The 27,610-nt window shown below is 42.5% G+C and overlaps 3 protein-coding genes across 8 annotated transcripts in view; 2 read left to right on the plus strand and 1 right to left on the minus strand.

Moving 5' to 3' along the window:
- Positions 1 to 14,467, plus strand: part of DDL (SMAD/FHA domain-containing protein) — a 70,927-nt gene extending 56,460 nt beyond the window's left edge. For 4 of the 6 annotated variants that reach the window (XM_086516189.1, XM_086516187.1, XM_086516188.1 and 1 more), the window contains exons 6-11: positions 12,449 to 12,541; positions 12,821 to 12,935; positions 13,015 to 13,059; positions 13,138 to 13,183; positions 13,380 to 13,450; positions 13,937 to 14,467. In XM_086516189.1, coding sequence (XP_086372315.1) covers positions 12,449 to 12,541; positions 12,821 to 12,935; positions 13,015 to 13,059; positions 13,138 to 13,183; positions 13,380 to 13,450; positions 13,937 to 13,976 — 410 coding nt within the window. In that variant the 3' untranslated portion in view covers positions 13,977 to 14,467. The remainder of the gene's footprint in view (positions 1 to 12,448; positions 12,542 to 12,820; positions 12,936 to 13,014; positions 13,060 to 13,137; positions 13,184 to 13,379; positions 13,451 to 13,936) is intronic. The other 2 variants (XR_015188601.1, XR_015188602.1) reach the window with 2 other exon arrangements.
- A 1,749-nt stretch (positions 14,468 to 16,216) lies between these two features.
- LOC147454160 (uncharacterized) lies at positions 16,217 to 17,923 on the minus strand. Its single transcript, XM_086516190.1, has 2 exons — positions 17,314 to 17,923; positions 16,217 to 16,591 (listed from the first exon to the last, which is right to left on the minus strand). The coding sequence occupies exons 1-2, from the start codon at positions 17,765 to 17,767 to the stop codon at positions 16,461 to 16,463; spliced, it is 585 nt and encodes a 194-aa protein (XP_086372316.1). The 5' UTR covers positions 17,768 to 17,923; the 3' UTR covers positions 16,217 to 16,460.
- Positions 17,924 to 18,076: 153 nt separating this feature from the next.
- Positions 18,077 to 21,019, plus strand: LOC147454161 (uncharacterized). Its single transcript, XM_086516191.1, has 2 exons — positions 18,077 to 19,451; positions 20,556 to 21,019. The coding sequence occupies exons 1-2, from the start codon at positions 19,277 to 19,279 to the stop codon at positions 20,603 to 20,605; spliced, it is 225 nt and encodes a 74-aa protein (XP_086372317.1). The 5' UTR covers positions 18,077 to 19,276; the 3' UTR covers positions 20,606 to 21,019.
- Positions 21,020 to 27,610: the final 6,591 nt, after the last annotated feature.

Here is a 27,610-nt window from a genome sequence, read left to right on the forward strand (position 1 = left end):
CCTCTGCTTCAGTTCCTATTGAGACTGCATGGCAGACAGTAGGTCGTAACCATTCCTTCCGTCCTCGTCAGCAACCCACCCCGCAAGCAACCCCCAGTGTTAACTCTCTTGCTCCCTCACAAGTTTCCGCCACTCCCTTACCCCCAGCTTCTCCTCGCCATTCTTCTTCTTCAGCCCAGGATCACTTACCTCTGCTTCCAGCTCCTCCATCACTTGCCATTCTCCTACCTGCTCCTTCCCCTATTCCCGAAATCCCTATTCCCATGCAGATGGATCATTCACCGTTGCTTCCTCTCCCTTTTCCTCCCCTCCCTCTCGCCCTTACTCCCCCCCCTCCACCATCTGGTCCACCCCCTTCCTCAGCCGCTCATACTTACATCCCACGCAGTTTTCTCAGCTCTTGCCCTCTTTCATGGGGCACTCATCGAGCTGAAATGTGCGGTGACTCAGAAGGACCATTGCGAGTGCAGCTCTATCTTATGCACCACAAGCCAGGTTGTGTTCCCTCTATAATAGGCAGTCGCTCTCAGCCTACCCATTCCTTTTTCCTTCCATTCCCTGCAGCTCAGGAATGGTTCGAGGATCAGGTTCTGCATTTTGTGCATGCACAAACTATGGCTCAGCTTAATTTATGGTTGTCTACTTCCGCTCCAGATGTATTGTCTCCACACTTCCCTTCCTGTGTTGGTGCAATGGAATGGAGTGATGTTTATGCTTGCTATTCATTGCCTATGATCATTCATGTATCCTCAGATGTGGTGCTTCCTATGTCTATGCGCATTTGGGGTGTCAAAGCTGCAACATCGGTCATGCAATGTAAACAAGCTGAGGTTCGCAGTTGGTGCAATGAGACGCCATATTTTAGAGAAGGGTTGCGGGTTGCTTTCCTCCCGCCAGAAACTCATCCCTTGGATGGCCCGGCTGCCTCCAAGAAGATACGCAGTTAGTCAGATGCTTTACCAATTCTTCCATGCAGACTATGGATTTACATGTAGTTTCTTGGAATACTAATGGTTTACAGACTTCTCGGGTAAGAGGTTCACGTAAGCTTTTACTTCACAGAGATTTACATGCTCATGTAGTAGGACCTGTGGATATATTACCAGTACAGGAGCATAAGATTGCCTCTCCCTTTGGTAATCTCATGCCCTCGGGGGCTCACACTTTTTGGGAGCCTGCTCTAGGCATTCATGGACAGAGTTGCGGTGTATGCATTTCAGTGGGGCCACGATACTTAGCATCAGTTCAGCAGCATGGCACCCTTGTCGCTGGCAGAGCCGTCTATGTTTCTATCCGGATTCGGGACTCTACCATTGGTTTTATGTCAGTATATGCACTCACTACTCCTCGGGAGAGAGCTACTTTTTGGTCCTCTTTGGTTGCTGCTCTACCTGCTGTGGACTCTTGGGTTGTTGGAGGCGACTTCAACAACGTAGAGAGCGACTCTGCTGGCGATCGCTCACTCCTCCAGTTCTATCATCCATTTCTCCAGATGAGCAGCCAGCTTGGGATCAATTTCTTCTAGCTATTCAAGGTGTTGACGCTTGGCACATACCTTCTTTTGGTCACCACCCTGCTACACTTCATTACTCGTGGGGGTTTCAGAGACAGCAGGGACGACTATTAGAGCGACTTGATCGTTTTTACATTGGCCCTTGGGCAGCAGCTCTTGGTGGATTTACTACTATTTGGCGAGGGACAAGCCTCTCAGATCATTTTCCCATCTCATTGTTTCTCTCTTTCACTAGATCCGCTGCACAGAGACGAGGCTGCCGCATCCCTGACAGTGTTCTCACCACCGAAGTCTTGCAGCAGCAGATTCGTGACTTGTGGTCCACAGGTGATTCTTATTGTGGTCCCCCTGGAGAGTTCCTTGCACATTGCATTACTCAGTCTAGTATTTACTGTCGTGATCAGACTGCTAGTATTCATCGTCAGTTGAGAGTACGCGAGTCTGACCTCCACATTCCTCTTGGTTCCACTCAGCGCTTGCTTGAGGAGTGGCCTCAGGATGCTTACCTCGCTGCTAGACAAACAGAGCTCACACAGGAAATTCGTCGCATACAGGAGGCTAGGTCTGAGTTCACTCATCATGCTTCAGTATCTCATTGGATAGCTAAAGCTGATCGAATGAATAAGGACTTCTTCACTGCGCATAAAGAGCGCCCTCTTGGCACCACCCTCGGGACTTTGTGCGATGCTCAAGGAACACTTCATATGCATCCTGATGTTATTCTTGATATGTCTGCAGATTATTTTGAGGCATTGTTCACTGCTGATGTATGCACTACTGAGGTTTTACTTGCCTGTGAGCAGATCTGGCATCACACCCAACGTCGTTGTACAGACACTATGGCAGAGATCTTGTTGGCTCCATTCACACTTGCAGAGCTTCATGCTGCTATCGAGAGTCTAGATCCATCTTCCTGTCCAGGCGAGGATGGCCTCACTAGAGCTTTCTTTTTGACCTATTGGGATGTATTGCGTACGCCACTGCTTCGTGGTTGTTAGGATATCTTTGCATTAGGCTATATGCATCCGGATCTTTGTTCAGGTCTCATATCTCTTATTCTGAAAGGGGGTGACACCACTCAGCTTCGCCAGTGGAGACCTATTACCCTACTCCCTTCGGTCTATAAGATATTAGCGTTACTGATCAGCCATCGCTTGCGACTGTTCTTACCAGATATTATTCACACTTCTCAGACAGGCTTTGTCATGGATAGATGCATATTGGATAATATCTTCACTTTTTATGAGGCAGTAGAGTGGGCCAGAACATCTTCTGAACCTCTCGCTTTTTTGATCCTTGACTTCGAGAAAGCATACGATCGTGTTGAGTGGGAGTTTCTAGAAGGATCATTAACCAGGATGGGTTTCCCTTCGAGATGGATCTCAGGCATATCTGCTCTCTTCAGGACTGCCAGCAGTGCTATTACTATTGGTGGTCGTGTCAGTCGCAGTTTTCAGCTCTCTCGATCTGTCCGTCAGGGATGCCCTTTAGCAGCATATCTGTATCTGCTTGTGGGAGAGACTATGTCTGACTTTCTTCGTGCTCAGACTCATGCATTTCGTGGCTTGACCATGCCAGTACCTTTAGCTCCGAACCTTATCGATCAGGAGTATTCTGATGACACTATGCTGATGTTGCGCTATTTGCTAGCAGCTCTTGATGCCATGCGAGGAGCCCTGGAGGTTTTTTGCATTGCCAGTGGTGCACGCATTAACTGGCATAAATCCTATGGGTTATTGGTTGGCAGTGATGACGTACCTACTTGGGGGGTAACTGATGGTTTCACATGGCTACAACCAGAACAGACATGCAGATATCTGGGCTTCCAGGTTGGATTTGACGTTTCCTCACAGCAGCAGTTTGCACCCGTACTACAGTCTATTCGCAGGAAGCTTTGTCATTGGTCTTCACGTCATCTGTCGTTGGTTGGCCGTGCATTGGTCGCCAACCAGGTCATTCTGGCTACAGTATGGTATACAGCCTCCTGTTGGATGCTACATTCTGGAGTGATAGCTCAGCTCCATAGACTCGTGCGGAACTTTTTATGGAGTGGCATAGATGGGAGTACTGATACTCGTGCCCGAGTTCGCTGCTCCACGATTATTCGCCCTCGACCCGAGGGTGGCCTTGGCATTATTGATCCAAAATTACAGAGCCGCGCCCTTCTTACCAAGCTTATTGTTCGGGGTCTTTTTCCCGGCCAAGAACCTTGGAAGATGCTTCTTCAGGCCGCTCTTTCCACAGCGACTCCGCGCCGCGGCACTAGAGATGGCCATACTTGGCATACAGGGTATCGTTTTCTCTTTACGGATGCCCCTTTATTCACCAGCACTCTCTCACCCTTCATCCGATCACTCCTTTAGATTTGGGTCTCCATGCGAAGGGCTATCATACGCTCACCTCCCTCATGTCGTGAGGAGATTGAGCGCCAACCTCTCATTTGGAATGATGCAGTTCTTGATTCTTCGGTTAATCCACCCCGTCAGCTTGGAGAGAGGACTCACATTGATTGGGCTGCTTGGGACACTGGCCCTGCTGCCTCTATGCGGTTGTTTCATGAGACACGTATGCTGGATGTAGATTTTGTGGCAGAACATTATGACATTGGTCGCGGGGTGACAGACAGACTGCTTGAGATTGACTCCGCCGTTCCTTCACAGTGGGATGCAGTCATGTGAGGCACGGTTCAGATGCCTCCCCATAGTGGCTGGGAAGGTCTCTTTGCTCAGAGCACTCTCTTATTAGTTCGTTTAGACACCATGCTGTTCACAGTTGATACAGACTGCTATGAGGGGATTCATGTTAGATTGACATATGCTACCACCTCTCCGCACCTTGTCTACCCCGGCGCTCGATGGGAGGCCATACGAGTAGTAGGCTCCCGTGGGAAGCGTCGTTGTGTTGACCCCCGTTTCGCTTCCGTTGATGCCGCCCTTTGGAGGCTTTGGGTGTGGGAGGGTCGTGCACTATCTCAGCTTTATTGGGACCCAGGAGAGTGGCATTGGCCTCACTCTAACCCCACCGGTGCACTTGTATCATTCTTTGAGTACACTGTCAGAATTGGAAGATTAGCATTGATGAGACAATACCCACAACAGCCCACTCGTATGCGTTTCTGGTTACATTCAAGTCTCTCCCACGCCTATCTACAGCAGTTTTGGTCAGCCATCTGGGATTTACATGCGGCTCGTCGTATTTCTTTTTTCATGTGGATGATTGCAGATGCAGGACTTCCAGTTGGGACTTGGCTAGCTACTATGGGTCATGATCCGTTATGTACTCGCTGTCCTCTGCGACTACCCGAGTCCCCTGCACACTGTCTTTGGTCATGTTCCTCTTCCCATATCGTGTGGCTAGCAATTTGCTTTTTACTTAGCAGAGCCGGTGTTCAGCATGGATTTCTCACTTGGGGATCTGTCTCATGGTTGATGCCGATGCCCGGGCCGCATCTTTTCTACGAGGGCTCAGACACAGATCCAGCTCTTATGCTTGCCTCGACTGGTTTTTCGGCAAGGGACTTTGGCTATGTTACCACAGATCGCTTGGCAGGGGGATCCTTAGACCCGTGATGAAGTTTTTTCAGTCATCACTAGCATTACACTATGAATATTTGGAGAGCTTGTTGTCTTCACATTCTCAGTGCAGCACCACAGCTCCTTCAGGATACCCTCACGGCCATTTGGCTGGACATCATTCACACCCTCATTTGGTAGTGGGATTCTTCCTCAGGTACCTCTACAGCAGCCGAGGCTCGTCGATTTGCCTTCCTACGGCGTTGGGCCAGATCACCACTCTTCCTCACACTTACAGGTGGCCAGATTACATGGCATTATACCCCCCCTCAGTGGTTTCTCCTTCACTCATCACACAGACCACCATGAGATTGTTCTAGTCGAGTTGTCACTATAGTGGCTCTCACCCTTCCATTCAGATTTTACACCCTGCGTGATAGGCTATTTTGGCATCCGCTGGGGATTATATTGTACTCAGTAATATATAGCCCTGATTTTTCCAAAAAAAATAAAAATAAAAATAAAATAGATAGAGAGAGAGAGAGAGAGAGAGAGAGAGAGAGAGAGAGAGAGAGAGAGAGAGAGAGAGAGAGAGAGAGAGAGAGAGAGAGAGAGAGAGAGAGAGAGAGAGAGAATGAAATGAAATGTTATATTAACATCTTCAAAAGGCCAGAGTGACCTATGAGACCAAACTGATACAAAAGTGGTGAATCTGTTACAATGTCTGAAAAGTGTGAAAGTAAATGCGAAAAACTAAATACAAAGTATTAGATAAACTTCTTAGGAGCATTCTGGGTGTCTGGCTAGAATGCTTCTAATCCTTTGTTGTAGTCTCCTCCGGTGAAGTGTGCTTCTGCATCTCGGTCGTGGTCGTCTCGATTTCCTAAGCTCAATCGCCCTGTCAATGAGGGTGCCTTTGGTCTGAATGTGGGTACTCCTTTGTGCTTGTTGCTGGCCTCTTGCTTCTCCTTCCATTCCTGCTTCTCTCGATCCGAAGAAATCTGTGATCTGCCTTTGAGGCTGTAGTGCTCTTTGTCTTCTCATCAGATTATCCTTGTGCCGATGTAGTTCCAGTAGGTACTGGCCTAAGCACCTTTGATCCTGGTATTGCATGACTCTATCTAGAGGTCCAAATCCTTCTTGAAATAGGCAATGGAAATGCCCGCGTATCTCATAGTATACGGTGCAATGACATATGTAGTGTAATTCTGTCTCCGGCTCCATTCCGCATAACTTGCAAATTCTGCTCTCATGTGGGATTCCCCTAAATCTGCCAAATTCAATTTCCAGCTGGTGTGAGGATGTACGAATCTGACCAATAGCACATCTCAAACCATGAGACAGGTGGGTATCCATGTAACTCGGGCGAATCACAAAACCATCTTCAGATATCTGTAGGAAGTTTTCTTTGTAGTCGGCCATCTTCATGCCCAATTCTTGTGTAGGGTCTACCCATGTCCTCTTAGTGTCCAATTGTATAAGATCCTGGTGGATGATTTTATTAATCTCCGTTCGTGTGATTGCCAGTGATGGAGCCTCAAGAGAGTATTGGAAGGGGGGTAGTCTTTCCATACTGAACCCGTGTCTCTGAAACCACGAGGACAGTTGCGCATACCAGCATGATGTATCTCCCTTCATTGCTAATTGTCGAGAGGATTCGAGGGCCAATCTAGTATATCGGCAATTATTTGTATCCCATAAACCGTGTATAAAGGACACTGATTTGGTAAGAGCTTCAATTTCTATCGGAGGGGCAGCTAGTTCCGCTCGGGTAATCGCGTGTGGTACGGAGGCCTTGGCTCTAATCATTCGGGAAATCATAGATACCAAAGGTCTCTCCATTGACTTCCAATTATCCTGATCCACAGATGGTCCCCAAATCTGGACCCCATAAAGCATAGCCGAAGCCACCACAGTATCAAAGAGCCAAAGTTTTGTTCGTGGTTCTTGAAACTGCACTTGTGAACACATCCTCTCCAACCCTCCCAAGGCCGCAGAGGCTCTGGACAATCTAGCATCCGCTGCTTTCTTAAGAGTAAACTTCGGTCCTGTAAATACCACACCAAGGTATGTGTATGCATCTGTGTACTCTACTGTATCCTGGCCATATGCAAATGTAGGTGCCGATCTCCTAACCCACTGCGGTGTGGTGTTAAACACCAGAACTTTGGTTTTACCCAAATTTACCGACAGTCCGCTGTCTTCCGCGAATTTCTGTAATGCATCTAGCTGCCTCTGCATTCCATCTGGTGATTCTGCTATCAATACAATATCATCTGCATACAACAACAAAGGGATCCATGACCCTGCAAGTTGAGCACCTCTGTCACCCTCTCTATCAATGTAATCTGATACCTCATCTATATACATACCGAATAAAGTAGGGGACAGTGGGCATCACTGCTTTACTCCAACGGTGGAATGAACAATGTCGGAATCCCCTTCTGGAGTACGTACATAACCAGTTACTGACCCGTATAAGGCCATGATCCCCCAGATAATCTCTCTGGGAACCCCTAACTCTTGCATTCTGTGCATCAATCTGGCCCTTGGTACTGTATCAAAAGCTTTCCGAAAATCCACAAAGCAACAATACATCCTTCTCCTGCTTGCTCTTCCTTCCTCAATAATGGCTATGAGCGTAAGAATATGATCTAAAGTGGAATAACCCCTCCTGAATCCAGCTTGTCCTGTTGCCCTTATGCCCTCATTCTCTGCCCATCTACTCAATTTTTGTTCCAGAATGGATGCGTACAGTCGGGTCAATGTGTGACCCACCATAATGGTACGGTAGTTCTCGGTATCATAGGATCCCCTGACTTGAAAATAGGTACGATAGTAGATAATTTCCAAGATTCAGGGAATCCTTCACACATGACCCGATTAAACAGACGAGCAAGGACTTCTGAAAGTAGATCCCTTGCATGGATCAGATGTTCTGCTACTAAGCCCTCATGATCATATGCTCTTCTTGTCTTCATCTTATCAATGGCTTTTTCCACCATTTCCGTCGTAAAGAAAGTACTAGTAGCAGGGCATGGCTCGAGTGGATCTGGTAATGGAGGCTGTCCAGATACCGTATATAATGATGTTACATATTGACCCCAAATCTCAGGAGAAGTAATTGTCGGAGGCGATGAGTGCGCGTGAAATAAACGCCAGGCCTCATGTGAGTCCTGACTCAAGAAGAGCTGATAAAAATCCTTCTCCAATTTGGCTAAAAATGCCCTTTTCTTGCGACGTACTATACGCCGAAGAGCAATCCGAGACTGCTTATATGTGATAATCCCAAGTGTAAGCTCTTTCTGGACCTGGGTTCTCGTCTCTCTGCATTCCTCGTCGTACCAACTGTTTTGAGGCATGTTCCCAGATCCTCTCTTTTGATCAGGCTGAGTATGTGGGTATGCCTCTTGTGCTGCTCCATGTAGTATCTCTGTTAGCTGAGAAGTAATCTCCTCTACAGTATATACTGGCTCAGCTGCCCACATCCTGTTATAGATCTTTTCCACATAGACTCAATCAGTCTCTGGCGTGAAAGTATATCTTGTGTGTGTCTTCTTCCTTTGTACTTGAGAGGCATTGTATTGGAAGGAGATTGACAAGGTCAAGAGAGCATGATTCACTGCAATCCCAACCGGTCTGGGTCCCACCTTAAAGTCCTCGATACTAGAAATAAAGCTTGGTGAAGTCATGACATAATCCACTGTACTGGCCCCATGCCTCTGCGGGAAGCATGTGAATCCCCCAGATAAAGGGAAATTCTCTAGACCATTAAGTATGGCCAAACCATGTGTAGTTGCCATTTCCATGAGATGTCTCCCATATTCAGTGTGTTCTTTATCCTGTGAGTTTCTAGTAAGCCCCTCCTGTGATAAATCCACTTCTTTGAGCATTTCCTCAGAAGTATCATAGAATACTGCTTGAGAGTTGGCCGTTCTGGCATTAAAGTCTCCTAAGAGAACGATGTCTCCATCTCTAGAGAACTCCCAATGTCATTATTCAATATGGAGAAAGGGGACTGTCCTATAGGTGAGGAGTAGACTGATGTACTTGGAGGGAAGTAGCATATAGCGATATATAGAAATCTACCTGTCTCGGCTCTCATTCTCACCCACATATACCTTGCTTGTTCATCTTTCCTGATAATCTGTAGTAGTGGTTTCAATTCCTCTTTAAATAAGACTGCTACTCCTCCTGAACCCCGGCTACCTCGCAGAGATCTCTTGTCTGGTCGACCAGCTGTTTCCCATAAATATCCCTTCACATGTGGCATAAGCTGTCCCGGTATCTGGTGTGTCTCTGAGTAGAAAACTATGTCTCTGTCCCTAAAGCTGTCTTCAAAGGCACCTACATCTAGTCTATATGATCCATTACAATTCCACGCCGCTATTTGGAGTGTCGCCCCATAGGTCTCGCACCGTCATGATGAGCGCTTTTCCAGATTCACTACTTTCCCTCCTCTATAAAAGGCGATTTTGCCCTTTTCTCTTGCTGCCCTGATCTCTGGCATCAACTCTTGCATGTGTGCCACTTGTGCCAATGTAAGGTCATCTCCCAGGAAAATACCGGTTTTCTTAAGAGTTGGCCTCTTCTTTAGAAATTCTTTCCTTATTTCTATATTCGGGAAGCGGAGAATAAGTGCCCTATCCTTTATGTTTCCCTTCTCGTCGATTCCTTTCTTTCCCACTCTCCATGCACTTGTGTGAGTAGGCTCTGTGATGCCCATGTGTTGTAGCAGTTCCCTCACTTCTTCATCTACATTCTCTTTGTCTTTGACTCCTGTGATCCGCACATGCAGAGCCCGATTCTTCCTTTTCTGCTCTTCTTCAATGGTCATATTAATAATGGTGGAGGTAGGTGTGGTCTCAGGCATCTGGGCCTTCCCTTTCTTCGCATCCTCTATCCATTTCTCTGCTTCATCAACCTTTTCTTGTGTCTTAACAAGACGTTCCGCCCATGAAGATGCCGTTTTTGATTTCTGTTCATCTCCTTCCCGTAGAGCTTTCATCTGATCCTTCACGTCCTCGAGCTCCTTCAGCACCGAAGCTTGGTTGTCTCCCTTCTCCTTAGTTGCAGATTTGCAAGCCGCAAGTTCTCCTTTTAGCTCCTCGATTATTGCATCTTTTTCCCCCATGTGCTTTTCCATATTTGTTCTCCATGCTTCAAAACTTGCTACTGCCTCATCGAGTTTCTTTTGCATAACACATTCTGTTACATTTACTTCGGCCTTGATTAGGTTTCGTAATTCCGTTTTCAGGATCTGAATTTCCTCATTTTGTACCCCCCGGATCTCTCTCCTTAGTTCTCTCATCATGTCTCCATACATGGAGTTCCTGTAGCTCTCAACGTTCGTGTGCATTTCCTTTCTGATGTCATCCCTCATATAGTTTAGCTCTGATTTGAGCATCACCTCGACCTTCTCCATCAGAAGCTCATCATGTATCTTGGAGGTTTTCCCCACTCGTAAGGATCCTGGTGATAGCACAGTATCTCTGTTTCTCCGTTTGAAAGTAGCCGTCGTTTTTTTTGGGGGTGGTGTAGCTATCTATATCCGGCCCTCCCCCTTCGGTAGGTGGATCCATCGAACCCGCCCCACAAATGTGGGGTAGGGTACTAGGGTGAGGGACTGAGGATAAGGCAAACTTAAGAGTTTATTTTTTATTTTTATTTTCAAAGCTTAAAACCCTTTCAACTTTAAAAGTTTATTTCAAAGCTTCAAAACCTTTAAACTTTAACGTAGGAGATGGGAAGTCCTTCTACGCGTAGGTAAAGGATGGGTGCCGGGGACTTGCTACGCGTAGGAAGTCCTTCTACGCGGAGAGAGAGAGAGAGAGAGAGAGAGAGAGAGAGAGAGAGAGAGAGAGAGAGAGAGAGAGAGAGAGAGAGAGAGAGAGAGAGAGAGAGAGAGATTGCGACCTCAGCCCTGCATGCTCTGCACGAGTCCCTGCTCGACCTTCAACCCTGTGCGCCCGTGCCCTGCTACCTCTGCACGCTCACCTATCCTACTGTGGTCGCCTGCCCCGAGCTATCACCCTCTGCAGTGCTGGGAAGCCAGCAGGTCTGTGTGTGTGTGTAGCGAATCGCTGTTCTCTGCATTTCTTGCCCTGCCGCTGGGCAGCTTTTCTTTGTGCTGCTACAAAGTGCTGTGTGTGCTTCTTTGTCTGCTTGCTATGCTGCCCTTACTGCTCCTCAGACCTGCGTGTGCTGCCTACTTAACCCAGAGAGAGAGAGAGAGAGAGAGAGAGAGAGAGAGAGCCGGCAACTCAATAACTTTAGAGGCGATACAGAGGCCCTCACTTCGCAAGAGAGAGGGAGGGGGGGGAAGAAGCCTTGCTAGGCAATCTCTCTACTATACAAGAGAGTACAAGGCTCTGCCACAGTCTACATATCTACATACAAGGGGGAGCCCCCTTTCCCCTAGATATGGGGGGCCAACTGTCAACAACAATGCCCGACCCAAATCTCACACTCCATGACCCATAAAATGTGGAATATGAGGGGTCACCTGCATAAAACAGGGTGCTCACTAAAAACATTCAGTACCTGCAATATATCTGGTCTTTCTTGGCTAAGATTGTGATGGAGACTTAATTGGTCCCCTGCTCTAACCTTGAATTAATTTTGTACATTAATATCATGAATAAGGACGTCATAGCTGTTGGCCAAGCTATGATGATGAAGGTGATGATCTTATTCCTCCTGTTTGGACAAGCATGAAGTTACTGTCTAATGCTTCTTTCAGTGCTAGGCTTCATTATGGTTGAGTCTGCCCTTCATCTCTGGAGTCATGACAGAAACTCAGTACGCCGAACTTTATGTTGATGTATGCTCACGTGTGTGTGCGGGTGTGTTGTGTGTTGTGTGTTGTGTTTGGGAGCATATGTTAGTACCTAGTTCTACATTAGTACCTAGTTCTACACCCACTATTGGGCACTGACAACGTTAGTGGGGATGTCATGGTATTTAGTCAATACTATGCATGATAGAGCTCATGGTTATATTGTGTTGTGGGTGACTACCATGGGTCTATACCTTGCACTTTCCTCTAACGGTGAATCTGGGCTTATCCTGGATTCATCTAGGTATATGAAGTTACGGTCATATGTTGTCAAGTTTCAACATTACTTAATTTGGTTATGGTATGTTATTTCTTGGTCGTTATTTTGTGGAATCTCATTTTAGCCTTCACCTGTACGAGATTTCAAAAGTTCAGATGTTTTGTCTTTTTGCTAAGCGCTTTCAACTAATTGTTATGTTTGTTTTTATCTTTTTTGAATTAAAATAAGATGATTGTTCATTTAATCTGGTTTCATTATTTTTTTCTGGCGTCTCTTAATTGTGTCTTTTTTGTTACTGCAGTCTTTGACTCTTACATGCTTAACGGTTGCAACTCGTAAGTTGATTGGTATATTTTGCATCGCAGGTGTTACTTTACTCTTCACAGAACCTCCAGAAGCAAGAAAGCCGACAGTGCGATGGCGTTTGTACATCTTTAAAGATGGAGAACCTTTCAATGGTAATAACTTTCTTAGTAGTATTGGAAATATTTGTTGAGCAGGCTTAGCTCTTTTTTGAGTCATATTTGCTCAAATGCACATTCTCTTGTGATTTGGAGAAGATCCATGCCTCATATTGTCATTAAGCAGGCTTAGCTCGTTTTTGTGTGAACCAATGGATAAGTAAAGGGTTTTCATAGCTCTCTAAGACGATTTATCACAGTTGAAATGATCCTAGGAATTATGTAAAATCAATTAAGAATTTTGTGTTCTAAGGTGAGGTGATCTTTACATAACAGAGCCATTGTATATCCATCGACAAACTTGCTATCTTTTTGGGAGAGAAAGAAGAGTCGCTGATGTTCCAACTGACCATCCTTCTTGCAGCAAGCAGCATGCTGTTATTCAATACAGGTTTGTCTTTGTCTGCTACTGTACTCCCTATTTATTTGTTGGTGTGGCACACTGAACTTTTTGTGTGTTTCGAGCACAGATCTATAGAAAAAGAGGGGGAGAGTTCAAGTAAAAGTGAAGTCAGGTATCTGCACTTTTGTAGTGTTCATGGTTCATCAAGACAAGTTTTTTTAAATATCCTAAGGTTCTTGCTGTTCAACAGGCCATATCTCATGGATCTTGGGAGCACAAATGGCACCTTCATAAATGTGAGTGTTTCTTAATCATCTTGTACAAACATTTCTGGCTGTTTCATAAATGTGAGTGTTTCTTAATCATCTTGTACAAACATTTCTGGCAGCACCCATGAAAGCAAGTAGGCCATGTTCTTTGTTTCTTTGCATCTTTGGGTCTATCCTTCGTATCTTGCAGTATGTTTCACGTGCTGTTTATCTGGTCTCTCAGGGAGAACGAATTGAGTCTCAGCGATACTATGAACTTATGGAGAAGGATACAATTAAGTTTGGTAACAGTAGGTATGTGCTCCTTGATGATTTGAATTTAAAGAGGGAGATTAAATGTGATGTTTTTATGTCCTTGTGGCTTAAGCCTATGTGCTTGCTCATTGTATCCAGTGTTGTCATCTCTACTTCTTTCCTCGTAGCTTTGACCATAGCCTTGGCATTTCTTTGTTGTATAGCTTCAGCAGCACACTTCTTTTCTTGTGCAAGAGCTTCAATCTACCATAGTAATCCTTTTCTCTATCTAATCGTGGCTTCTTCTGAGCTTGTGTCCCTTGCACTTCCGAATTTCTCTTCTTTGGTATAGCATGTGCTTGATCCATCTTCTTCCAAGTATGCGTTTCTAGTATCGTGCTTTGTAGTTCTTCATCTCCTGCCTCTGAGGACAAGTCTTCTCATGGATTTTCAGTACTAGAAATACAGCCCTGTTTTTGTTCGAAAACAAAAAAAGTACGCTTTATGGAACACAGCGAGCTCATGTGTGAAAGTTTGATTGTGCAGTCGAGAGTATGTACTACTTCATGAGCATTCAGTAGATTGAAGGCATTGATTATGTTTCTTGGAGTGGACTCTCACTGGAGATTTGGATTGCTGTTGCCGACAATCTCTCATGCAGTGTATCTTATGATCTTTATCTGAGATCCATTATTTTTCAAACCAAAGGATGTGACATTAGTGTATCAACAGGGTCTTGCATTGCAGTGAATGGGCTATGAAACATCAGTTTTGGGTAGCAATCAGCAGCGAGCAATTCCATTATTATGAGGTGGCCACATATGCAAACAACTCTGGACATTGAAGATTTTCTACGATGACTCTCTTGTGAGCAAGTTGTGTGGAGTCGCCACTTTCCGACGAAGTACTTGGACCTGATCATAGCTTGATAACCTTCTACTTTGTATTGAAATTTGTTGTATCAGTGGCATATATGGCTGAGGTTTTGATTTCACTGCTTTTAAATGCACCAGCAATGCTGATACTGGTTTAACATGTTGATTGATAAATCTATGCAAGTGTCAGTTGCTGGCCTCATTAAGTTGGATTATTGCCTGATGGTGATCTGATTCACCTCGATTGTCTACCGATCCCTCTATAAAAACACCCACAAGGCTCCAGAAACATAGCAACCTCCAAAAAAGACTGCTGCTGACAAGAAACACTCTAGATTTGGGGGTAGTTCCTGCACTGAAACAAGATGACAAAGGGAATCTTTATACTCGTGAAGACAAAAATGGGACAGCATGACCTCAAAAGACTAAAAGTGGACGTAAATGCATATGCAGGGCCAATGTTGCCAAACGATGCTGGCATGTGGTGATGACCTCTCTCCATCTGACAGGTGCGAAAGTGAGAAGAGAGAGAGAGAGAGAGAGAGAGAGAGAGAGAGAGAGAGAGAGGCCCCCCCCTAATCAGCTCCACATGTCCACCATGAACCAACAGACAGCCAATAAACAATATGCAAGTGATCGATGTGATCGATAGACAATAGTGCAAGCCTCCCACATGCCCTGCTAATATATGGGTAAGAGGTGGAGGTAGGACGACTAATCCGACAAATATAGGGCCTAGTATGGGCGAGTGGGTATAAGTAGACTTGGGTGCAACCTAGATGCTTTGTAGTTGGTGGCCAGCTGAAGAGACAAACTAGCCATAAAAGTGTGCCCTAGACAAAGATGAGTCAGGAGTGTTGAATGCTTTGACATGAACTAGAATTGTAAGTAAAGCTGCCAGATTTGAGTCTTAATTAGCAATGTCCCCATAGATTATGTACCATTGCACTTTATTCCTCAGTGGATATCATGGATGCGGCAATATATTACAATGACTAGACACATCACAACTTGTAGATAATTGCCTTCTTGTACAAAGGATCACCACTCCCATTACTCAAAATATGCTTCAAAAGACAAGAACCCCCATAGCCACCACAATCTAGTGCCACGCGAAAACAATGGAGGGAGCATAATCTACTAAATGGGTGATTCATTGAAGAGGAGGGAATCATTTTTCCCTTTAAAGAGCAAGAACCTAACATTATGACTGAACATAGGTGTCCCTTCTTATTTACGAGTGACATTTGCTAGACTTGAGCCTACATCTCTTATTTAAGAGGCTGAAGCCTCTACCATTTCATCAACTCACCTTGTGATAAAGAGCTATACATACATACATACATACATACATACATATATATATATATATATATATATATATATATATAGAGAGAGAGAGAGAGAGAGAGAGAGAGAGAGAGAGAGGATGTTTGAAATCGGTGTATGGCACAAATCCATGTACAATGATGGCCATCTTTTGGTATCCATGACGCAAAGATAAACTACATGTGTGTGGTGAGAATGGACCTCCATCACTAATGGCTATGATGTAGTACTATATGCATCAGATATACAAGCATAAAATGCAAAGCTAGCTCCATCTTGTGTCATAATGGTGGTGAGATGGTATACTTCAAAGAGAGAGAACTGAAAGGAAATGAAATGTTATATTAACGTCTTGCAGAGAGAGAGAGAGAGAGAGAGAGAGAGAGAGAGAGAGAGAGAGAGAGCGGATTGTTCCCATGGCTTTTGAGATAGTATGAATTTGCCAAAATAAAAGTAAGTTTTGTTATTGCAAAGTGGGGTCACTTGTGCAATGAGCTGTAGGAATTATGGTAACATTGAGTTGTCACTTAGCCGGCAAGAATGTGTGGTATAGTATCTCGGTGTTTTTGGCCATGTTGGTGGGTGGTTCTTAAAATGTAAAAGACAATATTGAACATATGGATTGAGCATCTTAAAGCCATCTTTTTGATGTACAATACCCAAAGCTTTACAAAAAAAGCCTTCTTGTTAAAACAAAAACTTCCCAAAGGGACCAACAGCTTTACAACAAGAAGCCTTTCCTTGAGACAGGACCTTCCCCAAGGGACCAGAACCTTACAAAAGGAGGGAATGTTAATCAAATGGAGGAACCGATGTGGGCATAAAACAACAAGAAGAATTGAAAGAGGGAGGATATATGGGTCTCTTCATCCATAAGGGTAAGAGTGGTAGCCATGCCCTTCTTTGTTGCAAAACTGACACCTGCATATGTGACTATTGTAAGGATAGTAGTAGTAGTGATGCAAGGGCACCGCCGGTACGATTACATTGCCCACCGCTACAAAGGGAAAACAACAATGCCACATTAAGATTTGCACAAATTTTCTGCATACAATCACATTGAACTCTTTAACACCCCTATTAGGCATAAAGAAAAATGGCAACCCTCGCATAAACCCACTACACTCATTCTTGTCAAGTGGCATAGCTTCTTTATTGAAGATGCCACCTCGGAGGAAGATTTCCTCGAATTATTTAGAATCCATAGAAGAAAACCATTATTAGACAACATTCAATGCCAAACATGCGCACTGGATTTGTCGAGGACTAATCTGCATGATGGTTTTTCATTTCTTCTTCTTTGTTGGCCTTTGCTACGGAAGGTTGCAATGTTTTTGCTTTAAGTACTGCATAATTATATCCCTTGGAACTCTCTTGGTTCTCTTTTGATGATGCTTGCTGTTGCAGAAGAATATGCATTGCACGGAAATTATGATAGCAACATACCTCAAGGTAATAAGCAAGAATGCAGAAAGGACTAGCAAAGCCTCAACATTAAATTTTCAATTCTAATTGGAAATGGAAAATAGTGAGCTAAAGCCCACATGCATCCTCAAAACCTACCCATCTTCAAATCTTCTTCGACGTCCTCATACCTTGTACCGACATGTTTTATGAATATAGTATAGGCTCTGGGGTGCCCTTTCTCATTCCAGACATGGCTCCTGTAATGTTAAACCAATTACCAAACCAAAGAAGAACAAAGATTAAATAAGCCACCTTGAGGAGGAGGAGGAGGAGGAGGTGGAGGCGGCGGTGGGGGGATTTCTTCGGGTGGGGGTGGGGGTTGTGGTGGTGGTGGCGGAATTGGCTCTCCTTCCGGCGGAGGCGGCGGTGGAGGCTCTCCCTCTGGAGGCAGTGGTGGAGGTGGTGGCACCTCCTCCGGTGCAGGTTCAACCTCGCCGTCGAGGCAAACTGCACACCGTTTCTCCACCCACCCTTCAAAATCGAATGGCGAATCGCCGCCCAAGTGCCTGCCTCCACACATTCGCCCAATCATGCTAGCGACAATTGCCATGACAGTTATAACGGCCAGCAGCACAAAGAGAATCATAATGGCATGGGCGGACACTACCGGCTTATGGGAATGCTGACTGCCACTGCTTGCGGATGGAGTCGTCCCGCCTGTGCTGGGAACCCAGCCAGGGAAGGAGCTCAAATTTGCAGAAGCCATGATGCTCCTAGTAATGTTGCTGCTCTGTATCAACAAGAACTGCACCCATGGACTGATGAGAGTCCCAACAATAAAGCCACCTGTTGCAACATTCAAAAAATGTTCAAACTCTTGCAGATTCTTTCAAATGATAGAGCTGCTAGAGTGACACACGCACACACACACACACCCACGCTCTCTCTCTCTCTCTCTCTCTCTCTCTCTCTCTCTCTCGCGACACATGCTTTCCACTTTAGCAGAGGCTACACATATATGCACTTTCTTCCCGGATCACTATCACAATCAATCTCTCTCTCTCTCTCTCTCTCTCTCAAACACACACACACACACACACACACACACACACACAAACAAACAAACCGAACTTTCTCCCTCAAAAATCATTCGAAGGTGTACTGAGCCATCACGCAGGGCCTACCGTGCACAACATGGAATTCTTCCCTCTCTCTCTAAATCATGGAGAATTCGTAATGGGCCAGATTCCACTTTATACTTTCCCCATGATTGTTTACCATGCTTCCAAGTGTAATAGATTGGTTCTCTCAATTTTCTGTTGCATATCAAGTCTCGAGTTCGAAACCCATCGGACAGATCTTTCAGGTCTCTTGGGATCGTTCCTATGCTGGTAAAACCTCGTTGTTCAAACCTTTTCTCATGTGTGTGTGTGTGTCCGTGTGTGCGAAAATAGGAAGAGGAAACTGGAATAACCTTTTTATCACCTAAGTGTGGTGGATTGGTTAGTTCCCTTTGATGTATTGGTCTTGAGTTCAAGACTCATCGGATAGATCGTTGAAGTCTGTTTGATGCCGAGACCACCACTGTACTAGCCTAAAAAAGCAGTTTTTGCTTCAGTGGCTAGGCTCTGTTCTCTCTCTCTCTCTCTCTCTCTCTCTCACACACACACACACACACACTTGGTCACTTTAATTTGGCTTGGACTGCTAAATCCGGCTACAATTTGCTACTTTCCTTTGCCCATTATTGCACCGGTGTTAACTACTTCTACCTGTATCTTGCAGTTTTTGTAGTTGGTTTTCAATAAGCTTGATAGAGATGATGGTTATACCGTGTTATTGCCTCAATGGGAGAATGTGACTCTATTATGCATGATGGAGCTGAAATTTCCTCGATTGAATTATACTTGAAAAATTCTCATTGTTTCTCCCTTGGCTCCCGTCTCCCTCCCCTCTTACCTTGCTTACCAAGCATTAGGTATGGCTATAACTTCCCTTGATACTACCCACTTTTTGTGTAGGAACTAACCTTTGAAGATATTTGACTTGCTCTTTGTCCATCTAGTGGGAACACTCTATACCTACCGCATTCATAATGGGGTACTAAACTGATTTACTGTCGCCCTCGTTCTCTGTTATTTATTTCTCCTTCTCCCCTTGCACTGAACCGATGCCGACCTTGGTTTGCTTCTCTAAGGGTGCTGTTTGACATTCAAGGCTTACCTCAATATTTGTACCCTTTTGGGATTATTACTATCTATATCTTTCCTTGGTCATGGATACGCTTGAAGATTCACGGGATACTGGGCGACAATTGATGATGTGGATGGCCCTGCTCATGGATTCCCTAGCATACTTGCAAAATCTTGTGCTTATACTGAGGCTACTTGGAGTTTGGTATCCAGCTAGAATTCGCTCACAACCTCTTGTTCGTGGCATCTATATAACGGGTGAGGGTTTTTTTTCCTCACTTAGCCTTGCAATACTGTTTGATTGAATGATTATCATGGTGGTTGTGCATCTTTGCTGTCTATTGTATAATGTAGCTTGCTATTGCTTCATAGGAAGAGCACACGTTTTTTCAAAACTTATTGATTGTTTCAATTGATAGTACATCATTTGATGATTGTCATTAAGTTTTTTTTAAAAAAAAAGGAAACATATCACCCCTGCTGATGCTAATGATGGGGCTTACCTTCTACGTTAATATTTTAGTTATTTGAATCTATTGTTGGAATCACTGTTGGCTGACTGTAATAACATGCTACTATGGCATGAAAATGTGTGATTGATTTTTTGGATGTAGAATATTTCTCCTCTTTAAATTGAGCCTTGGTGACTACTCTGGAGCTTTATAGATTGTTGGCCATTTAGGTCCTATTCACTGGTTATATTCTTTTCACTAGCCGCAGTTCGTGGATTGCCTATTGTGGATTTTATTCTAATGACATTTGCAAATAGGCACTGTGGGTGATGCTTCCGGGTTATGACTTGTTGCTTTGATCATACATAAAAAACTGGAAATTGTTTAATTTACTGGTGTCACATGGCCCCGTATCCTTTTCATGTAATACGTATATGTTACTAGTTATTTTTGTATTAATGTCTCTTACAACTGGATTATAATGACTTTTGAAAGGTTTGCAGGGATATTCTGAATTAAACTGAATCTACTATTTTAAAATTTTTGCTTGGTCGGCCATAACCTGTTGACTATGGATACTTGGACTTTATACTAGCTGACTGCCCTAGCATATAATGTATTCCTTTGATAATTGGTAGGCTGATTTCTGATTATAGTGGCAGACACCACTTTGTGGTTTATCACTGGCAATGGTAAAATCTTAAGGTGTGCTATACATGAGGTTGTATGTTTATACTCTTAGCCTGAAACTCTAAAATTCTACTAAAGATCTCGGTGCTAAAGTGAAGGTTTTTTGCTTACATTGATAATGCATAACCCAGTTGTGATTAGGGTGTTGTTCTTTTGGTTTCAAGCTTGGAACATTAGTACTAATTTGGGGTGTTTTGACTGTCCCGGTGTTGGTCTACAGGTTATGGATTAATTTGGGGTATAGTTCTTGGATGGGAACACCATGTTTAAATTATAGCTGTCTGACCTCGGTTGGTTAACTGGTAATTGGCCTGTGTGTAGATTGAAAATATATTATTGCTTCACTTAGTTGCTTCTTTAGCACTCTGGTTTCTTTGATGGATTCAAACATCTGATCCCTATTTTTAATTTAGTGCATGATCTTATCGAATTTGCATACATCTACATACTTTAAAATGGTTCTCGATTTGTGATTCGTATGAACTCTTACTCTGGAAGTGCCTATGTAATAGTTGGGATATGGTTTACTCAAGGATGATCAATATGGATTTAGGATGAGAATCTTGTCCCTCCCACCCTCTTATCTTACTAGTATCTACAAGGGGATACTGGCTGCTTACTTACTTGTACTAGAGTTTTGATTAGGTAGCCGATCTTCTCGTTCCTGTCATGAAACACCAATACTAAATTGAGGTGTATTTGAATTTCCTTGTGATGGTCTATAGATTGTGGATTATTTTTGAGGTATATTTCTCGGTTGGGAACATCATGTTCAAAAGCTGTTTATCTCGGATGGGAGCTAGTTTGAAGGTTGAAAATACTTATTCTTTTATTGATATAGGTTCACTTGGGTGCTTCTAGGAATATCTTAGCACTATGTGGCTATAATGGCTTTGAAGGTAGAGTTTTGATTATGATGGTCGTCTTTTGGTTCTTGACATGAATACCAATACTAAATTGAGGTGTTTTTGAATTTCCTTGTGGTGATCTATAGATCATGGATTATGTTTGAGGTATATTTCTTAGATGGGAACATCTTATTCAAATGATGTCTATCTATGATGCTTGACTGGTTATAGGCTAGTTTGTAGGCTTAAAATACTCAATTCTTCTATTGATATAGCTTCACTTGGTTCGTCTAGGAATATCTTAGCACTCTGTTGCTATAAGGGATTTGAAAGTAAAACAACATGTGGTTATACGGATATCAAAAACGTAGTGGTTGAGGTTTGAGGTTACCTTGCTGATGCATCTGACTAGATGAAATTTTCTCTATCTCTTGGAATTTCTACTTGGTAAAGGCTCGAAATGGCATGAGGTAATTGAGGGGAAATTAATATTTTGCATCATACTAACAACAATCTCTGTAGGATGCAGTCACTTACTCAATTCTCCACTGTGTGCAAACTAGTCAAAGGCAGCTTGAAAGGTCTACAAAACAAGGAGGCCTTAGTAATAGGTCTTGTTGCTCCAAGGGCCTCTTACTATATTTTGACAATAATTTTGGCATGCTAACGTAATTGTTCGCTACAACTACAACTAGAGCCTAGTGGCATGTTTGGAGCAGCAGTGATGCAGTCCCTTTTGTTTGAGTCTCTATTTTTTTGTGTCGAGACACCTTTCCTTCATGTATCTTTGCTCTTCGATCTGTTTAAGGTGCTGTTATGCTCTTTTTGTGAACCTCAATTTTTATACGTATTGTGTATATGGGGATGCCATGGAGTGACATGAGAGTGTTTATGCTTTTGTATTATGAGATTTTTAGCTTGGTTTGTAAGGCATGTTGCCTATGTGGTGCCAGGTAATGGGTCACTCTATGTACACATATGTCTATTAGTTGAGGTGCTGCTTGTATATATATGAGATTTTATCTACAAGCAAGTAGGGGGGTATCTTATTATCAAACATTTGTAGGTTTGGGGGCTTGGTGCCTCCCTCATGCTTTTGATTGTCAATTTTCACCCTTGACTCGTCTTCTTTATGCGTAGTCATGCTATGGTAGCCTTCTGGTCGTGCCAATTTTGCACATGGTTATTTGTGCATGTTCAAAAATTTTCCTGCATAGATTGCAGAGGTTTTTTCAAGCTTTCACAACCCAATTTAGCCTTGTGGTGCTAGTGTATTCTCTTTTCTTGAAAAAAATGCATATGACAATGCTTAAACAAAACCGGGGTGTTTCTTTAGGAAGTAGAGGAGGAAATTTCTAGTAACAAGTCACATCCTCCAAGTGATAATCAAGGTATGACCCCTAGAAGCAATGGAGAAGACAAGGCAACATGTGAGGAAGTCCCTAAGCTTACATGGCTGACTTTGATGGAAGCTTAAAAGGAGAGCGCACACCCAACCTCTATTAGGATTAGGGAGGATTAATGTCACTAGCATTCATATTAGAGAAGTACTCAATTGACATAAGAAAAGTGGCACAAAGTAGTACTAAGACTTGATTAGATGAACTAGCTCAAAATGCTAAAACCACGTGTGTACAAGTCAAGCTTCTTAACTAGGAGTAGAGGTGGCACCTAGGGTTGGTACAACTCATGTAGTATGCCATAAATGAGGTCAAGATGCACTCCAAGTCAGCCCCTAAGAAGGTGGTTTACCCTAGTAGAATGGAGATTCTTGTGGCATGATGTACAACTCATTTGGACTCATATCCACCTCAACAACTACACACGACACACAAGGTAAATTTCCACCTAGGCTCCATGTAAGTAAGACATGGTTTATACACATAGGATAACCAAGAGATAATACATACGTCAAAGCCCACAATCCCCAACAACTTTCCCCGCAGCAGAGTTTGGACTACGATGTTGAAGAAACCCAAGAAAACACACTCTAATCCAAGAGCAAATAAACACCTTCAACTTTGAAGACTGCTTCACAATGCTCGGCTTGGAGTAAAGATCATCCCCAATCTAGGAGACAAAGAAAATATCCAATTGAGGAGCCAAAAGAGATATGTATCCTCAAACAATGTAGTAAAACAGGGACCAAGATCTCCTAGACTATCCCAAACATGGCTCCATTGCTAGAGAAAAAGGTAGGAAATAAGGAAATGTCTTTAGATAGTGATATGTCCATAGAAATGGCTATCCTTTTTTTACATATCTTCTTCTGTTGATAATTTACTACTATTGCTACTGCTACTATTGCCCTTGATCTTGGTTGCAAGCAAAAGTTTTAATGTGCCTAGTTTTCCTATGATTGAAGCACGACTTGATTGTTGTATTGGATGCATAAGATGGAATACCTAGTTTTCCTATAATTGAAGCATTACTTGATACTTGTACTGGATGCATAAGATGGAATGCCTAAAACTAACGAATTGTTCAAAATTCCTCCCCTTGAAATTGAGCTTCTCCTATCGTGCTCTTTCATTGTGCCTTGGAGTTGTCTTAGCACTTCGAATGTATTCCAAGCCCAGTGTTTGTCTGGACTTGTTACACTTGCACAATATATCATCCTCATACATGATAAATATAAAGACATACATTGTAATTAAGTGTTTGGTTGTGCTTGATTGCAAACAATTAGCTTTGATGTGAAAAGAAGAGAGGGAGAGAAAGAGAGAAAGAAGGGATATATTTTTGTTTTTCTTTTGAAGTCATTTTTTGCCTTGAAATTTACTATGTGTCTATCTTCTTGATTGGAGTGTATCTCTTTGCTTCTCTGTGTGAAACTTCCCTTGCCTGTAATTTGCCTCAAGACATTGCCTCTAAGTTGGGAGTTACTACCAATGGGAATGGGGTCTTTATTGTGGAAATCATCATAGACTCAAGTGGGAGTGCTCCATTGAATATATAACACCAGAGTAGAGGCTCAAGCCAATATAGAGACTACAAAATTTGGATGCACTTATCTCTCTCATCACACTTCCATGTGTTTGTTGGTTCTGGTCTACTTTTGATATTTGTAGTTATGCGACATAGATGCTTCCAAGAGTTCCACATAAAATCGACTTGTTTATTGTCATGGTTGCTCTTTTTTTTTGGTGGATTTTGCTCCTCCCATTGAATCATCTTGCAAAACATCACCCTTCCCTTTAGAAAGAGTAGGATCTTTTTTTTAGACGTAATTGACCACCATGGAAACCTATTCAAGAGAGCAAAGCTTCATATTTTTTTATGCACTCACCTGCAAGTGTACTTGGATTAATAGAATATGCATAATCAAGATGCAGTTGAAGCAATTTTTCCAAGATTCTAATCCCTGCATGCATTGAACAAATATGTACACTTTTTAAATCTATTGCTAGAACTCGATCCCAAATCATAGAAGACGATGGGTAGTCGACAACATTCACATGATTCATTGATGGTGGTTTCCCAAACTCATGTTTCTACAAGCCATCCTCTCGTTCGAGTGCTTGCCATGCAATACATACATGGATACTTGGTATTTGCACCTCCACATACACCAAACATGCCCTTCAATGTTTTAAGGTTGACACTCAAGTGCCATTCTACAATGAAGTCACCCCTGCCATCTACATGGAGTTGTTCACCTGCATTTTGGTTTTGTATAAAATAAGAGATGTCAATCTACAAAAAGAGCCATTTTAATGTATCGTGCTTCTCTACTAGTACTTGAGCTGCTCCAATCCACGATAGCTCCAATTCTGATTGAGTTTTGTGATATGGGAAATCTAGCTTACCCTGGCTATAGTCCAATTCTCTATTCACTAGGGATATATATACTCTTTTTTTTTGACATTTTTGAATTTGAGCCTCATCTAGTTTCATAACAAATACAAGTTTTCCTTCACAACAAATACAGTTTTCCTTCACAACCTACTTCTAGTTTTCCTCATCTAGTTTCATAACAAATACAAGTTTTCCTTCACAACCTACTTCTCGTATTTTATAGTATCTCACCATAGCAAATTGGAGTTTTTTAATACTTATCCAAATGTATTAAAAAACATTATACTCAAAGGAAGATTTCTTCTTGTGTTTTTCGTATGGCATCGTTCCCTCTATATGATAGTATTATCCAAAATGTTTGGGTATTTCTTCATTTAATATAGTACTCACTTTCCCAAGATTGTGAGGCCTAGGCAACTCAAAAGATTTAATCTTGTAATACTTAAGGACCTGGAACAGGTTTTAGACATGGGTCTATACCCCCTTCTACTCACTCCCACTATGTCACAAAATTCTTGCATTTGGGAAAGTTGGACCAATAAATCCATATCTTTCAACAAATTTTGATATACCAATTTCTTTTGGGTTTGATTTTTGGGAAGTTTCAAAAGTTTCAAAATGCCACTCTTGTTCATTACCTCATTCAAGATCTCACCCTTTCCTAAGCATTCGACATGTCAAATCCTAAGAGGCTAGTCACATGTTCTCTAGTAATTTTTAACCTTTTCTTTTTGGTATTCCGGATCCTTCTATCAAGTTTACCACATCTCTCATTTTTTTTACTCGTGCTCTTAATCCTATTGGAGATTTTTTTGAGGTTTTGAACTGATGATTTTCTTGTTTTAGAGAGGCTATTTGGTTTTCAAGCTCCAAAATTTTGTTGCATTCAAAGAAGACAAAGAAGTTTGTTGATAATGAATGTAAGGTGCATGGTTAATGTGTAACCGAGATAGCTTAGAACTATATCCTAGTAAGCCATCAACCCCATCTCCAACAAATCTCATCAAATCATGGGGTGTGTGAAATGATGGATACCTTCCAGTTCTAGGATCCGGTGGATACAAGCTCCCATCTGTCCATAGGTCAATATGCTTCTTCCCCTCATTGCAAATTTTTTGTGCTTAATTTGCATTGTAACTGGTCTTTGATAGACACTATGCGTAGTTGCATGTTCTTAGTTGAGCTTAATGTTCAAGTGAAAATTTTGCGATTACGATTAATGGAAGATGTATTACTCATTGCAAATAGTGAAGAGCACATAGTAGAAGGTATATGGAGATAACTATAGTAGCAAACCTGTTCGCATTATAAGTGGAGAGAAAGATCGTGAAAGTGAGTAGAGCACTCTAAAAGTTCATAGGAGAGTAAGAGAGAAAAAGGAGGGATTGGATCATTCAAAAGTGGAAACAACTATTTGCCACCAAGTCAATTGAATGAGAACAAAATTTGAGGTGAGCACAAAGGAATAATGTGAAAATGATATCTTTTTGGATATTTAGAGATATGTACCTAGATATGCTTTAACTTTAAATACCCAAAACGACCAAATTTAGAGCCGTTTAGACCGTCAATGGCTCTGCTAATGAGCAAGTTAAACAATTCCTTACACAACCCTTTTTGAGTCATTTTTGATCCTAATGTAATCATTTTCTGCCCCAAATACACCCTAGAGCTTAGCAATGATTTTCCTACACTTCTCCAATGCATGAAATGCAATTTTGTTAAGTAAATATTGAGTTATGAGCAAATTAAGGAGTAGGTGAGAAACAAAAAAACATAGTTTTACTGCGACAAAAGTACAATGTCACAAGCTTTCACTTGTGAATGCAATGAAGTAGATGCCACTTTATTTTCACGCGGGAGTTATGAGCTTGAGAAGAAAGCATGAGAGTACACAGTTCTCTTATAAAGCGTCATACTGCTTATTATCCAAAAGTTCTTCTTTAGGTTTTGCAAAAAATGGATTTTACACCTTGGCCAAAGGTTCTAGGTTCAAAAAGGAGAAACTTTCTAACTCCTTTGTAGCTTAGGAGTCCATTGATACAATCTAAAAGCACTTAGCCCACTCTGTCTGGCTCATAATTACATAATGGTTTACAAATTAATTTCAAAAATAAAATAATTACAAAGGCTTAGGCTATGGATGTCCAGATTGATAAAAAAAGTGAAAAATTACATCATAGACAGTATATATATAGGTTCTAATGTGATCTATGTGCTAACATTGAGTTGAGAAATCGACATTGAAGTACCTATTCATGCAAGGTGAGTGCCTAAGAGAAACAAAATCCTGGGGGATCCACTCTTTATTAAAAAAGGACATGCCACGTATGAGCGAAGTCTTGAAAAAGTTTTATGATTAGTACATGGTAATTATGATCTCCTTTCTTACACTTATAAGACTCAAGCAACCCTAACACCATGAGAAAGAAGAAGCATAAAAATTACTCGTAGTCGTCAGGTAATCCTCTCGATGGTAGCCTTTGAGTGTTGGTAAACTTGAGTTAATTTATGTGAAAAGGATCTAGGGCTTGTAATATCACAGACTAACTTTCAATGGACATCATATGGGAATTAAAAATAGTGTGCTAGCAATGTGGACATCTGATATATTTGCAAAAATATCTAT

Source organism: Adiantum capillus-veneris, chromosome 7 (genome assembly GCF_014529385.1).
Source record: "Adiantum capillus-veneris isolate H3 chromosome 7, ASM1452938v2, whole genome shotgun sequence".
Lineage (NCBI taxonomy): Eukaryota > Viridiplantae > Streptophyta > Polypodiopsida > Polypodiales > Pteridaceae > Adiantum > Adiantum capillus-veneris.